At 34.5% G+C, this 12,775-nt stretch overlaps 1 protein-coding gene and 1 pseudogene across 2 annotated transcripts; both read right to left on the bottom strand.

The window, feature by feature from the left end:
• Positions 1–1,174: 1,174 nt before the first annotated feature.
• On the bottom strand, positions 1,175–1,856 carry LOC107924308 (photosystem II reaction center W protein, chloroplastic-like; annotated as a pseudogene).
• A 270-nt stretch (positions 1,857–2,126) lies between these two features.
• LOC107924306 (probable galacturonosyltransferase 6) lies at positions 2,127–6,897 on the bottom strand. 2 transcript variants are annotated; one of them, XM_041106108.1, is made up of 10 exons: positions 6,406–6,547; positions 6,210–6,262; positions 6,033–6,067; positions 5,908–5,949; positions 5,662–5,809; positions 5,495–5,565; positions 5,088–5,317; positions 4,561–4,918; positions 3,586–4,107; positions 2,127–2,837 (listed from the first exon to the last, which is right to left on the bottom strand). In XM_041106108.1, the coding sequence occupies exons 4-10, from the start codon at positions 5,941–5,943 to the stop codon at positions 2,562–2,564; spliced, it is 1,641 nt and encodes a 546-aa protein (XP_040962042.1). In that variant the 5' UTR covers positions 5,944–5,949; positions 6,033–6,067; positions 6,210–6,262; positions 6,406–6,547; the 3' UTR covers positions 2,127–2,561. The 2 variants fall into 2 exon arrangements, with proteins under 2 accessions (XP_040962042.1, XP_016710163.1); XM_016854674.2 differs by lacking the exon at positions 6,210–6,262 and having other exon boundaries at positions 6,406–6,897.
• Positions 6,898–12,775: the final 5,878 nt, after the last annotated feature.

Below are 12,775 nucleotides of genomic sequence, written 5' to 3' on the forward strand. Positions count from 1 at the left end.
ATATAATTTAATACTCAACCTTTACATATCTCGTGTTCACATACATGTGTTTAAATACATATCTTTTTTAGACCATTTAATAATGGTCAAATTTTAGTTTTAATTCTTATGTTGAAATTTGAAATTTTTTTACATAATTTGTTACTAATGACATTTTTAGTTTAAATGCTTTATTATGATCAAAATGTTGATGTATAGATGGCCAGATACATAATCTTTTTACTTTTTTGAAATTATACAACAATGATTAATTTTTAATTTTAGTCCTTATACTATGCTCAAATTTGAAATTTAATCTCTATACTTTAAATGTTGACATAATTTAGTATTTCAACTTGTTTAATGGCATTAGTTGGTCTAAATATATTTTGATTGAAATATTGATTAAAGTTCTATGTTAAATCCAAGTCAAATACAAATGTCAATTTTTTTTGTTACATAACTACCCATTGAGTAACATTTTTTTAGTTTGGATGTCACACTAACAAAGTTAATAGAAAAAATCTAATAATGTTAATAACTACATTTAAATTTTTTAAATCCAAAGAGTAAAGGGATTAAATTTCTAAAAATAAAAATATAATTAGAGATTATATTTCAAAATATGTAAAATATATATAAAAATTTGACTTCCAAAATTTTAGACCAGATAGTAAAATGAGATGATACTTTGTGGTGCGATTTTAGGAAACTATAAACATCTCCAACCTATATAAAAAGCTTCACTTGTTGGATTTGATGAATTAATAGCTGCTCTGGGTCATATCAACAACAATGTTGATTGTCAGCAACCTCCGATACTTGAATCGAAATGAACCAATTTGTACATGCATGGGGTTGATTTTAAGACATAAATTAAAGATTAATATTCGGTGGGGAAGGAAAAAGAAAAACCAAAATGTGGTGCAACAGTGGAACTAGAATAGTGGTTTTTAGTATTTACACGTCTAAAATTGAGGCACCATTCGAAGAGACAGAGATTCCATTCCATTCTATTAATTTATAGGAAGAGAATCCAAATCTTCTTTCTATTGCCTCAGCCTATTGGTAGCTAAAAAGCAAAAGCACCAATGGATGAAACATGCCATTGATTGAGCCTCTTATTCTCTCCTATATTGACCAAATGAAAAAAAAAGAATGTATATAATACTTGGTGGGCAATGCAAGACAGAAATTAGGAAAGCCAAACTCTTTTGATTTTTCTACCTATTCCCTTTGAACATGATATTTTCAAATTGCAATGAACAACATACACCAAAATGATAAAAAAAAAAAAAAGGTTGGCTTAGAGCGACAATCCAGAATCATCATCCTCATCAAGGGAGGAGTGTAAACAAAATAAAGTGCCCAAATCAAGCCGAATACACCAAACAGTATCCACCCAAGAAGGTTGTTGCTCAAACCAAAGGGAAGTCCGGTCCCTTCTGTGGACATTCTCTCGTCCACCAGACCCATGGCTGAGGGGCTTGACACCGTTGCTGCACAGGCTGCTGCTGCTGCTGCCAATAATGATGCTCTCATGCCCATGGTTGACCCATTCTCCTTCCCTGAACCCTTCTTCTCCATGGAGCACATCACTTTCCCCTTCTTTGCAATTGCAGGAAACCCTGGAAACAAAAATTTGCAGCTGAGATGAAAAACTGAAAATGCAAATAAACTTTTAATTTTATATATACTTACCAATGGCGACTGGGGATGCAACCCTTGCTGATGGCTTGAGTGCAGGGGTGATTGATGAGGTGAAGGTGGTAGTAGATATGGTTGCCATTTTCCTTTCAGTTGGGAGAAAGAGAGAACAAATAAGATCTTAATACTCAGGGGCAGTTGGATTTCCAATGGCTATCACTTTTATTTCATTAACAACGTAAAAAGTTTTAGGGATTTAGAGATATCCCCCTATCCACGTAAACCCAACCATTTTCACCCACGTGTCAACCATACGCCCGCATACAGAGTCAATGTTACCCTTCGTTTTATTTACAAAGATATTTTTGACCTTTTATTTTCGTTTTGCTGACAAAAAATTATTCACTTGGTTTTCTAAAGAGTATCATTATCTGAAAAGAAAAGGAAAAAACAATTATGGGCATGAGAGAAACAACATTAAAAAAGTAAAGAAAGGAAGAGACATAATCTTTTGATCTGTTGATAAAATAATGAATTCGTATAAAAGATACATCCTCGGAACCTACCGGCATCCCGTAGCTGAAATTGAAAATTCTAGCAACAATGGCATCCCATAATAAAAGTTCATATACGCTCCTCTAACATTCCAAGAATCTAAGAAATTCAACCTAGTGGAAATGTGATATCAGTAATGTACAAATGAATACTTGCAATGCAGCAACCATCTCTGCTGAAACTTGTTTCCTTTTGGTTATATATTTCCCATAAATAGACTTTATCCCTTAAAAGAGAGATTATAGCCGGGACCTAAAGGGAAATCTCGATTTGGAAAATTACACGAAAGTGTTGAATCAGATGAATAGGGGCAGTTTCCGAGAGATGCAACTGGTAATGGTATGAATCAAAGAATTCCACTTATATAATGTCAACTTCAATCACTCGTGGATATTGCACTGTTGTAAGTAAGGGTGGTCATACAGCAAATGTTTGCTCCAATAGCCCTTGTATTTAGCGATTCCTGTTTCCAACCAGGGTTTCATGACTCCATCGTAGTGTATAACTGCTGCATTCTCGATATCACCCGGTGGAACATCTGAGTTATAACCTAGCCCAAGGGTATGCCATCTCTTTTCTAAAGCCACAGTCTGGTTGTAGAAGGTAATCCAACCTATGGGCAAGCTTCCTCCCTTCCACAATGACCTCTTAAGCCCCTGTCAAAAACACAAGACGAACAGCATGCAATAGTTCATAAACCTCAGACTAGAACACAAGATGGTAAGCTTTTTGAATCAGAATTTTGATAGATTCCTCGGACCAGAACAAAACAGCATTTGAAAGAAAATGCGATGATGTCAATTAATTAATTTATATGGACATCTCTGGAAGCAAACAATTGGTATAAAACTCATGATTTAAAGGGTACAAGTTTCACATTCATAAAAAATTATTTCCAGAACTTTGAATTGACAAAAAAGAACAGGAAGAAAATAATGTGCCATAGATCATTTTAGGAGGAGATATATAGTCTGCAAAACACTTCAAATAGAAATCACTACCTAGTATGAATATACCTAAACGCTGCTATGGATTTTTAGGGTTGGAAAAGTCTAATAAACTGGTACAGATGTTGGTTTGCATATATCATTCACAGGTCACACTAACACAGAGCTAGTGCTTTAGACAGAGAAACCCCCCCCCTTCTCCCCCCTAAAGGTGCGGGGAATAAAGGACAAAGGGCAGGAAAATCTATATTGAAATTTAGACTGATTGACTTTAGGGAAAATTTAAAGCACTTCCGCTTGACAAAGATAACCTAAAGCACCTGATAACATTAACCAGCTTTTCAAGGAATTAATGTGCAGGCTTCAGAGATCTATAGAATCAAAACAAATTCACAAGCATAGAATGTTGGCAAAAAGCAAATACAAATACAAATACAAAGAAATTATAATCCCGTACCAGTTGCAAGTAATTTCGATAGAGCATGGTTAAGTTTTTCCTTCTCCATTCATGTAGATCAAATAAATTCATACCAAATGCCCATGTGCAAACATTTGCATTAAACCTCCTTGCCAAAAATGGGTCTGAAAAGTTCATAAACATTTGTATCGAACGAAATGAGGCTTCACTTTCCAGACAGGTCTCCACTGCACCATTTACTTTCCCTTTCATGTCAATGCTCCAAATTTCAGTTAAATCTCTTTGCACTACCACATCATGATCGAAAAGCACAATCTTATTCAGTGCTGGAAAGATGTCAGGCAGATAGAACCGAAGATGGTTAAGGGCAGAAGAATATCTTGGATCATAGGACTTCTGTTCATTCAATGTCGAATTATACTTAGTGGATAACCAATCAAAATTTTCTATGCTCTGAACATGAATTGTAGCTTTGCCAGGAGGATTTAATAAAAACCACATTGAAATTGCTGGGAGATTGAGAGAATCGGTCACCACATGAAAAACAATTTTCTCAGGCTCCTGCATAACCAATATTAATTATCAGGGATATTATATCCACTAACAGGTAAAATCGTAGGTTCAATCCTGAACTGACTGCATGTAACTCATCAAAATAAATAAAGAAAAATAGCAGGAGTATTATCTTATTGAAGAGGAATTTATCTGATGGTAGTATAGGGATAAGCTTATGGTAAAGAAGCAAAGGTAAATGAACACCATGGCAACTTTGGAAAGCTTAAGCCACAGAAATTCGAGCCATTGTTATCATTTATGAATAATAAGTGCATAAATTACTGTCCAGGAATGTAAAACCATAGAGAACACATACAAGAACTAATACACAATTTTGTTATGTGATTCTTTGTAATGGCAAACACTTTCAATAAGCAAAAGAGTGTTTAACATCGTAACATAAGCTGAGATTGAAATTTAATAACAACAAAGAATGTAAAATGGATGAAAGCAGTTTACCTTAGCAGAGGAAATTGTGGAGTTAACAACGACAGAAGCAGCCAGAACATTGTCTGACAATACTGCATAGTGATAAAGGTCAGGATCATTCAGATTTTGTTGGTTAGGGAACTGCCTTTCCTCAGGTCGAAGCCAAAAATATTCAGCTGTTAGCCGCATAGAGAGGCAGTGAAAGCCTTTAGGGGTAGTCCTTCCAGCAAGTTGGAGGAGATGTGACTCTTGATTCCTCACTACCTGAACCTGTTCTTCAGCATTATAAGCCATGGCACGAAGTTTTGTAGCCATCGCAGAGCAGTCAGGGAATACACGACTTGCTTTAGCCAAAGAAAGCTCCATAGACCTCATTTTCTGTGAAGCACTGAAAATTTAACTGCCCTTCAATTTTATTTCGTGGAAGCAGTTCAACCCAAATCTAACTTATTTACTTAAGAGTAGTCGAGAACTCAAGTTCATTATTGAATAAAAAATGCTTTGGTAAAATTATTATCAAAAGCAGAAATATATATATGTAGTGTCCGGTTCTTTACCTCATGGGCAAATCTGAATCCCTGCTGACTTCACCAACGACTCGTTCCAACTCTCTGATTCGAGCTCGTAACTCTTTCATCAAGCGAGAGTTACTACCTGGTGGTTCAAAACTTAGGTATGCTTTTGCTGTAATGAGCTGATCTCTCATTTGCTTTACCTTCTCATCCACAACCTTGAATGGAGACTGCAAACGCTGATCATCTCTACCTTTTTCTTGATTGAATTGCCCCTGCAGCAAATAAGTTAGTGGCAACTATATGTTACAAAAATAACAAACTAACTTGACTCACTATTGCTCTGACCATTCTGGAAAACAACCATTCCATACCCCATCACTGCAACCATCAATAGTCTAAACTTACATTCAAATATGTAGCATCTCAAAATATTTCAGATTCATACACACCTTTTCTCTAGAGTTCATCTGTATGATAGTCTGCTGAATTTGATGCTCGTCTTTTCCATTCCCATTGGTTTCTAAAATTAGAAAGTGTAGCACCTCAGAGTCGCAATCAACTCAATAAGCTAAAATTCAATGACAAAAGACACTACATGCTCCCACGTAATACTAACCGTTTGCTTCTAATAATTTAGAATCATCTTGTGCATTCCTGAATTGATCTGAATCACGATCTTCATAAGAACTGCGTCTAACTACAGAACTAATATCTTTGTCGTTGAAAACAACTAGTTTTGGACCTTTTAGTCCTTCAGCAGCTTCCTATTAACAAACGAACAAACATCCGATAAACTGTCAAAAACACTTGAAGATAAAATGGTCAAAGAAAAATAAAATAAATCCATAAATCTTAAAGCTACCTGTTCAATGGAATTTAGTCTTAAAACATCTCGCATATAATTCTGCATCAAATAAAGCAGAAGCCCATTAGAAATTTATCCCCCAAAAATAAAACACAACAGATCCAAGGAAGAGAGATCCATACAACACTAGGCAAGTCCTCCGCAAATTCCTTCCCGCCTGCCGTTACAGTATCACAAATGCAAACAAAACAAGATCAATCAACATCTGATTTTTTTAAAGAAAAAAAAAAAGAAACCAAATCACGACAGGCCAAAACTTAAAATATAAAAGTTGTCCTTTTTTTTTTGAATGAAGTTACATTCGATTCGGCAATTCAACTTAGCTTGATATTTATACAAATCTTTCTGTAACCTAAAATACAAAAAAAAAAACTGCTAAGTAATGCTCATTTGGCTTTCTTGTCTGATCAACTACTCCATTGACGGCAAAATAATTCGAATTTTCACTACAAACAGTTGAGCACAATAATCTAGAGATTTGGAAAAAAAAATTACCAAAGGAAGTGAGGGTTTTAAGTCTCTGAGAGACCAACACGATTGGAGCGAATACAGAGAAAGATAGCAAAGAGAGGATGAGAATCCTCTGCCATCGGTGACAATTCTTCATCAACCGACAAAAAAAAAGGACGAAACTCGCAAAAGAAAAGGAAAGTGGTATTTGCTTGCCCACTCTTAATCGTTCTCGAGAAAAACACAATACATAGATTCAAATCGGCAAGGATTTGATGCTTCGTAACAAGAAACAGGAGTTAAAGAAGAAATAAAAATTAGGATTTTTGGTTCATTTTTTGGGCGGTTTGCGGCTGTTTCAGAGGGAGGAGTGTATGTAGCTTTGGAGCTTAGTTCACGTTTTCGGGACTGAGACTGTGATTGATTGAAGGAATGGGGTGTTGGCCGTTGATTTTGGTGGAAAGTAAGTACGTACTCCAATCCTATGCGTAGGATGATGTCTTATTTGTTAGGTACAGCTATCCCTCGCGATTTTGTGGGCTCGTGTCTGCGGGAAAGTCTGTAAGTTTCTTACTCCATTACTAGACCACTAGGAATTTACAGTTACTAATAATAAATAAAAGGTAAAACAAAGATATGTTGCTCTATAATTGTATTTATGTTTAAACAGAATTGAGAGGCAGTTAGAACACAGCTGATAGATTCATGGCTAAATTTCCTCTATATGGGTACGATGTTGGATAAGACTTTTTAGTCCTTATCCCCAAGAGGAAAAAGTTCCGAAGAGGTGAGTAATTATCGTCCACCAGAGTATGCTGTGTATAAATTTATTGCCAAGATATTGGCAAACAACTTGATTAATTTTAGTAGAATTCTTTTTTTTTTTAACTAATTTTAGTATAGTGTAACTTCTTTATTTGAGTGTTATATAAAGATTTAATTTTATTTATTTATTCTTTATCTTAAACTAAGTTGATTATTATTATATCTAATTAATTAAATTAACAATAAATAAATAATAAATAATAAAGTTTAAATTATTGTGAAACACTAAAATGAAACAATTAAAATAAAGGGAAACAAAACCATCACAATATCATCTTAGGATCAGAGTTGGTCAGCAAATTAAAAGGAAGACAATGGGTAAAGGCAATTTAGAGGCTCTACATCCAATATGAACAAAGCCTATAATAAATTGAGTTGGAATTTTTTGCATGCAATTTTATAACCGTGAAGCATTGAGGTTACCTACGTTGACTTAATTATGATGTGTGTTTTTTCCGTGGTTACCAAATTCTATTGAATGGGATCTTTTGAAGTAGTTTTTATTCTCGAAGAGGCTTAAGACAATGTGATCCTCTTTCACCTTATCTTTTTATGCAGGACAAATCATTTTCTCACTAATGATTAGTAAATATGAATAGGAAGGGAAAGTGCATGAACTTAAATTGAACCAAAGAAGCATCTCGATTTCTCATTTACCTTGGACTAATGACAACTAGTTCTTCAAAGTTAATAGAAAATCTTGCCAATTCTTGACCTATTATGCTTCTTCTCTTAGCTTTACATCAACTTCAACAAATTTGAGTTTATGTTGAGTAGAAATTGTCATCCAAAATTCAAAACGAAGTTCAAGGGTATGGAGCTAAGGTATTGGAATTGATTCTTAGTCTTGATCATGCTAAATGCATTTGAACTTATGATTTCAAGCTTATTTAAGCCTTATATGTCAAAACTTGCAAAATGTGATATTTTGGTATGTTAATGTTGGAGCATGACTTGGAATGATTAAGTTTCATGTAATCAATAAGTGTAAAAGTATTATAAATTTGATTTGACATGATGTTGTGCATTGATAAATTGGTTGAGGTTGATGTTGATTGAATTTGAAAGGTTGATATGGATGTAAAAACATGTTCAATAGGAAGCATTAAATAAGTATTAATGTGATTTTTGTCAAAACAAGGGCATTGTTGTGACATAGATCGATAGTGAGTGGCGTTACGATGTAAAGATCTCTGAAGTCGCGACGTAACTCATTGATTGGTAATGTCGCGACGCCATCTCGTAAATTTGAAAACTTTTCAATTAAGCCCTTAACTAACCTCAAGTTAGTAAAAGAGTTTTCGCAATATCATATAAGACCCGGAAATGATTTTATGTCATATTGAAATGTGTTTTTTACAAGTAAGCATGTTGTAATGTTTGAAGTGTATTAGAATTTATTATAGTTGCTTCGGCAACGAATGTAACATCCTGTAGCTTAGATCCGATGATCGGGTCGCGTAAAGGGTGTTACACAAACTCTTATTCAAAGGTGTCAATTAGAATCCCGTAACAATGATTAGAGCAACTTCAAAGCTAATAAGTAATACCAAAATGACAAACTTGATATGAGAGTGACCTAGGCTACAAGAATATAATGAAGTGCTTGTACCACCAAGAGAAATGACAACTAACTCATAATATTTTTTCTTGGTTGGAGCATGAGAAACACACTCACCTCTTGAGTCCTCCTAATCAAAATATCGTAGTCTAAATCATGGTGCATCATCAATGGGAATTTCCACCATGATAACAGAATGGTTCGTAAATTGTTGCTAACTCGCTTCACTCTAGAGATGGTTACCCAACTAGGAGTCTCCTTGTGTGTCATTTGGGCAAAAGACAAATTGATAGGAAAAATAATCAAAGAGAAGCATATTCCTATTAACTAGAAGCTTAAATCGAGCACATACACACTTTAAGGGAGATGATACAAAACTTGTTTTGGCCTAATGAGAGTCATGAAGCACTTTCTTGGGTAACTAGGAAAGCAAGTTTCATTTGTTCAAACAAATTGATAATAGTAGTTCTTAAGGTAATTGTGTGTAGTTTTAGTTATATTTGAATCTGGTATAAAGAACATTTTAATAGAGGAATCAATAATTTAAATTATACAATTTATTTTCAACTATTCCAAATAAACGGAATCAAATTACTTTATTTTTTTTATTTTTTTTACAAAGCAGACCAATAAAAAATATTTTTCTTTTTTCATTTTTTAAACTTTAAATGAATTTATTGTTACAATAAACGTCGATAATAGTAATATCTAGAACGATCGCAAAACAAAACACACAGATTTTACGTAAAAATTCTTTTGGAAAAAACCACAATGTTGAAAACTGAATGATACAATAGGAGTTTCGACTACATCTATTTAAAAGTTAAAAAAACCTTATTCTAATCAATGTCAAGTAGAAGAAATGTAGTTCTATGGTGCCGCATAATCCTTGTCCTTAAGTTCTACACAAATCCCTTTATTTTACTACTATATTTCTTTAACAATGATCCGGATTACACAACTCTAACATTTAGCTTATCAAACAAAACCTTAACCCACAACACTTAAACTTTAGATGAAGCTATCACAAATCAAAGAAAATGAAAAAAAAAAGCACCATAAGGGGAAGCAAAGGTAATCATATATTAAACAAACGGGTAATGATACGCCAAAAATTAGAACAAAGGAAGTCTTGAAGATCATCCCAAGAACACAACGAATCCAAAGACAACAACTTAATGGAAGGCTAATTGCAATTTAAATTATATTCAATAGGAAAAGAAAAAACCATTGTTAACCTTAACTATACCATAGAATGGAATGGTTATCCACTATCACCCCAGCTTTTGGCCACATGTACATTTAAATGGTTTTTTTTTTTTTAGCAGAGTTGGGTCAATTCTGTCATTTTAGTGGACAGGCAAGCAAGATAACAAATTTATAGTGAATGTTAAGGTATGGCATTTTGATCATCCCGATCTATACTGAAATTCTAACCAAATCTTATACAAGTGTCAATGTATCAAAAATCTTGGGATGATTTTTTAGAACAAATTAGGCAGGTAGGATGATTACAATAAAACATTTTTAAGTCGATCACCTCTCTCAATTTCATCCTGCGGTTGGTTGAGTTGCTTCAATTCATGGTTAATGCTGAAACCATATTTGCGTATAAAATCGGTCGTGAGGTTTGCATTTCTGTATCTATGCTGAAATTGGACTTTTCATTGTTGTGTCTCAACGGTGTGAGTCCAAAACCATCGATTTGACTCTCAGATCACTTTCAAATTATCACTCTCTACTATGATTCTTCGAGTTCACTTATTCCACGCTATCAAGACGCCATCAAACAGCACCCGTAATTTAGCTTCGACGACTGAGCACCAGAATTGTTTCAATCTATAGTAGATATAAATAAATGTTAAATTTACAATAATCTCAAAAGACCGATAGAGCAGGCGCCAATGTTGAGAGCAAAATAAGTTTCGTTACATTTTCTGTTTACCCTCTATGGATTTCTATTTTCTCTCTTCAATACTGAAACATTTACATTTCCACTATCAGATCAGCCAACCCCAACTCCGATCCATGCACCAAAATATGTCCCTAATTTTCCTACCCTCTGCTCCACCTCTCTCCTTCACAAACCCTAACACTCCCTCTTCTCTCTTCCAAACTCAATAAAATTTCCATTTGAGCTTTAATTCTCTCTTTTTTTCCCTAATGGCTCGAGCCTCGAGAGCTGTATTTGGTTCCGGTGGTGGAAATGCAATTTGCTTCGCTGAAGAAGAAAACGACGGTGGCAACAAGCCGGATTACAATAGTCAAAAAGGTTGGCTATATTATATGTCAATGCAATGCTAGATATCTTTATATTCTCGATTCAGTGTTGTCCTATCCTTCCACCATTTTAGGCAGAGAAAAAAGTCACTGGAGGTAACTTTGATTTTAGATCTTTTCCATTTTCCATGGTTTCGAGTTAGATGTTTCCTCAAGCAGATCTCATTATATAGACTCTAATGAGTTGATTGCTACACAGTAAAGCTATAATAATTGCAGACGAGGTAATCCATAGGATTTGAATTTTTTAATCAACTTGGAGATGGTATAACTCCGTTCTAATTTGGCTAATTAGTATTGCATTATTTATTTGGATTGAGGCAGGTTTTGGCTTCAGAGGTGAGTTGTGTCTTAGTTTATGAACTATTTGATGATAATCCCAATTAATGTTGCATAACTTAAAAGGTGATTGCCTCAAATAATCTATCATGTTAAGGCCAAGGAGAACACCCGTCGGTCCCAAGTGATATGAACACTGGGGAAGAAAATTGTACCACTAATTTTTGATTGGAACGTTTTTGGGTGCTTATTTGATACCGTCGAGTTTTGGCAGGATTTCTCTATGCATTGTTTGTTTCATATTTAAGTTTAGCTATATTTGAAGGATGAGATTTTTGCTCTGGCAAAATATACATCATTATGCCGTCATAAATATAGTAGCTAGGTGGCAAAGTAGGTGAGAACTATTAACACATGCATATTATTAATATGTTTGTTTGTTTTCCTTTGCGTTCATCATGTGTTGTGTTTCATGCTCATCATCTGGTAGGCCACTTCAAAACTGTTGTAGAGGATTAGGAAGGTCAGCCTAGTGTTTGTGTATTAGGTGAGGAGCACGCCATCCATCAATTACTTCTCCGCCCGCTATCATCATTATCATTTCTTTTTCTTTCCCAACTTCAATGACATTACTATAGTTATTTCTGTATCAGCATGTGCCTGCTTATTTTTAGCATCATTCGCCCAAAATCGTACCTCGTCCTGCTTAGGATGCGTCAACTGATTTTAAATGAAACTTATTATTGTTTTATTATTATTAAAATTGAATCACCCTTGAATAATATTTCGGAAAAGGAAATTGCATGTATTAAATTTGGGTGAATTTTCGAAATTTCAGTAAATTACTTGGCAACGCCTTTCTTTAACTCCAACGAAATTCTAACAACATCTATATGAGAGTGCATTGCAACACCGACACAGATCAGTCTTTGCCTTATCCATGTGTTGTTTTAAGTGTGAACAGAATAAACACTTCCAGCCCTCTCTGTTTTATATCCGTCAATTCCAGGTAGCTTTGCCTCGTACCGTCCCCGTTATGTGCGTGCTTGTTTGCTAAGTTGACCACCCAACACCCAGGCCAATGTAGCATGCCTACCTACCATCTCTTTTTTTTTTTCTTGTTCATTATAGTGTAGATGCTTTCTTCCCTTTGTTTGCTATCTGGCATTTGATATAATAAATATTTGATTATGGCATTGTGAATCTAAAAAGACAAAATATGAAAGAGAGACCTAAATTCAAATTTTGATGATAATATGAATACAAGGATAATCACAAATTTCAAATGGACATAAATGATATTAAAATAAAAATAAAAAAAAATGTATGATTATGTGGTAATAAGTTGGATCCAACTCTTAAAAAATAAAACGGGCCAAATTGAAACGACGTAAGTAGTGTAAGAGCCTGCCTAAAGATAGGGTTAGGGAAGTCGCAGCCTCTGTTTTTTCCCTTCTCGTGCACCTGCCC

This window comes from Gossypium hirsutum, chromosome D11 (assembly GCF_007990345.1).
Source record: "Gossypium hirsutum isolate 1008001.06 chromosome D11, Gossypium_hirsutum_v2.1, whole genome shotgun sequence".
Lineage (NCBI taxonomy): Eukaryota > Viridiplantae > Streptophyta > Magnoliopsida > Malvales > Malvaceae > Gossypium > Gossypium hirsutum.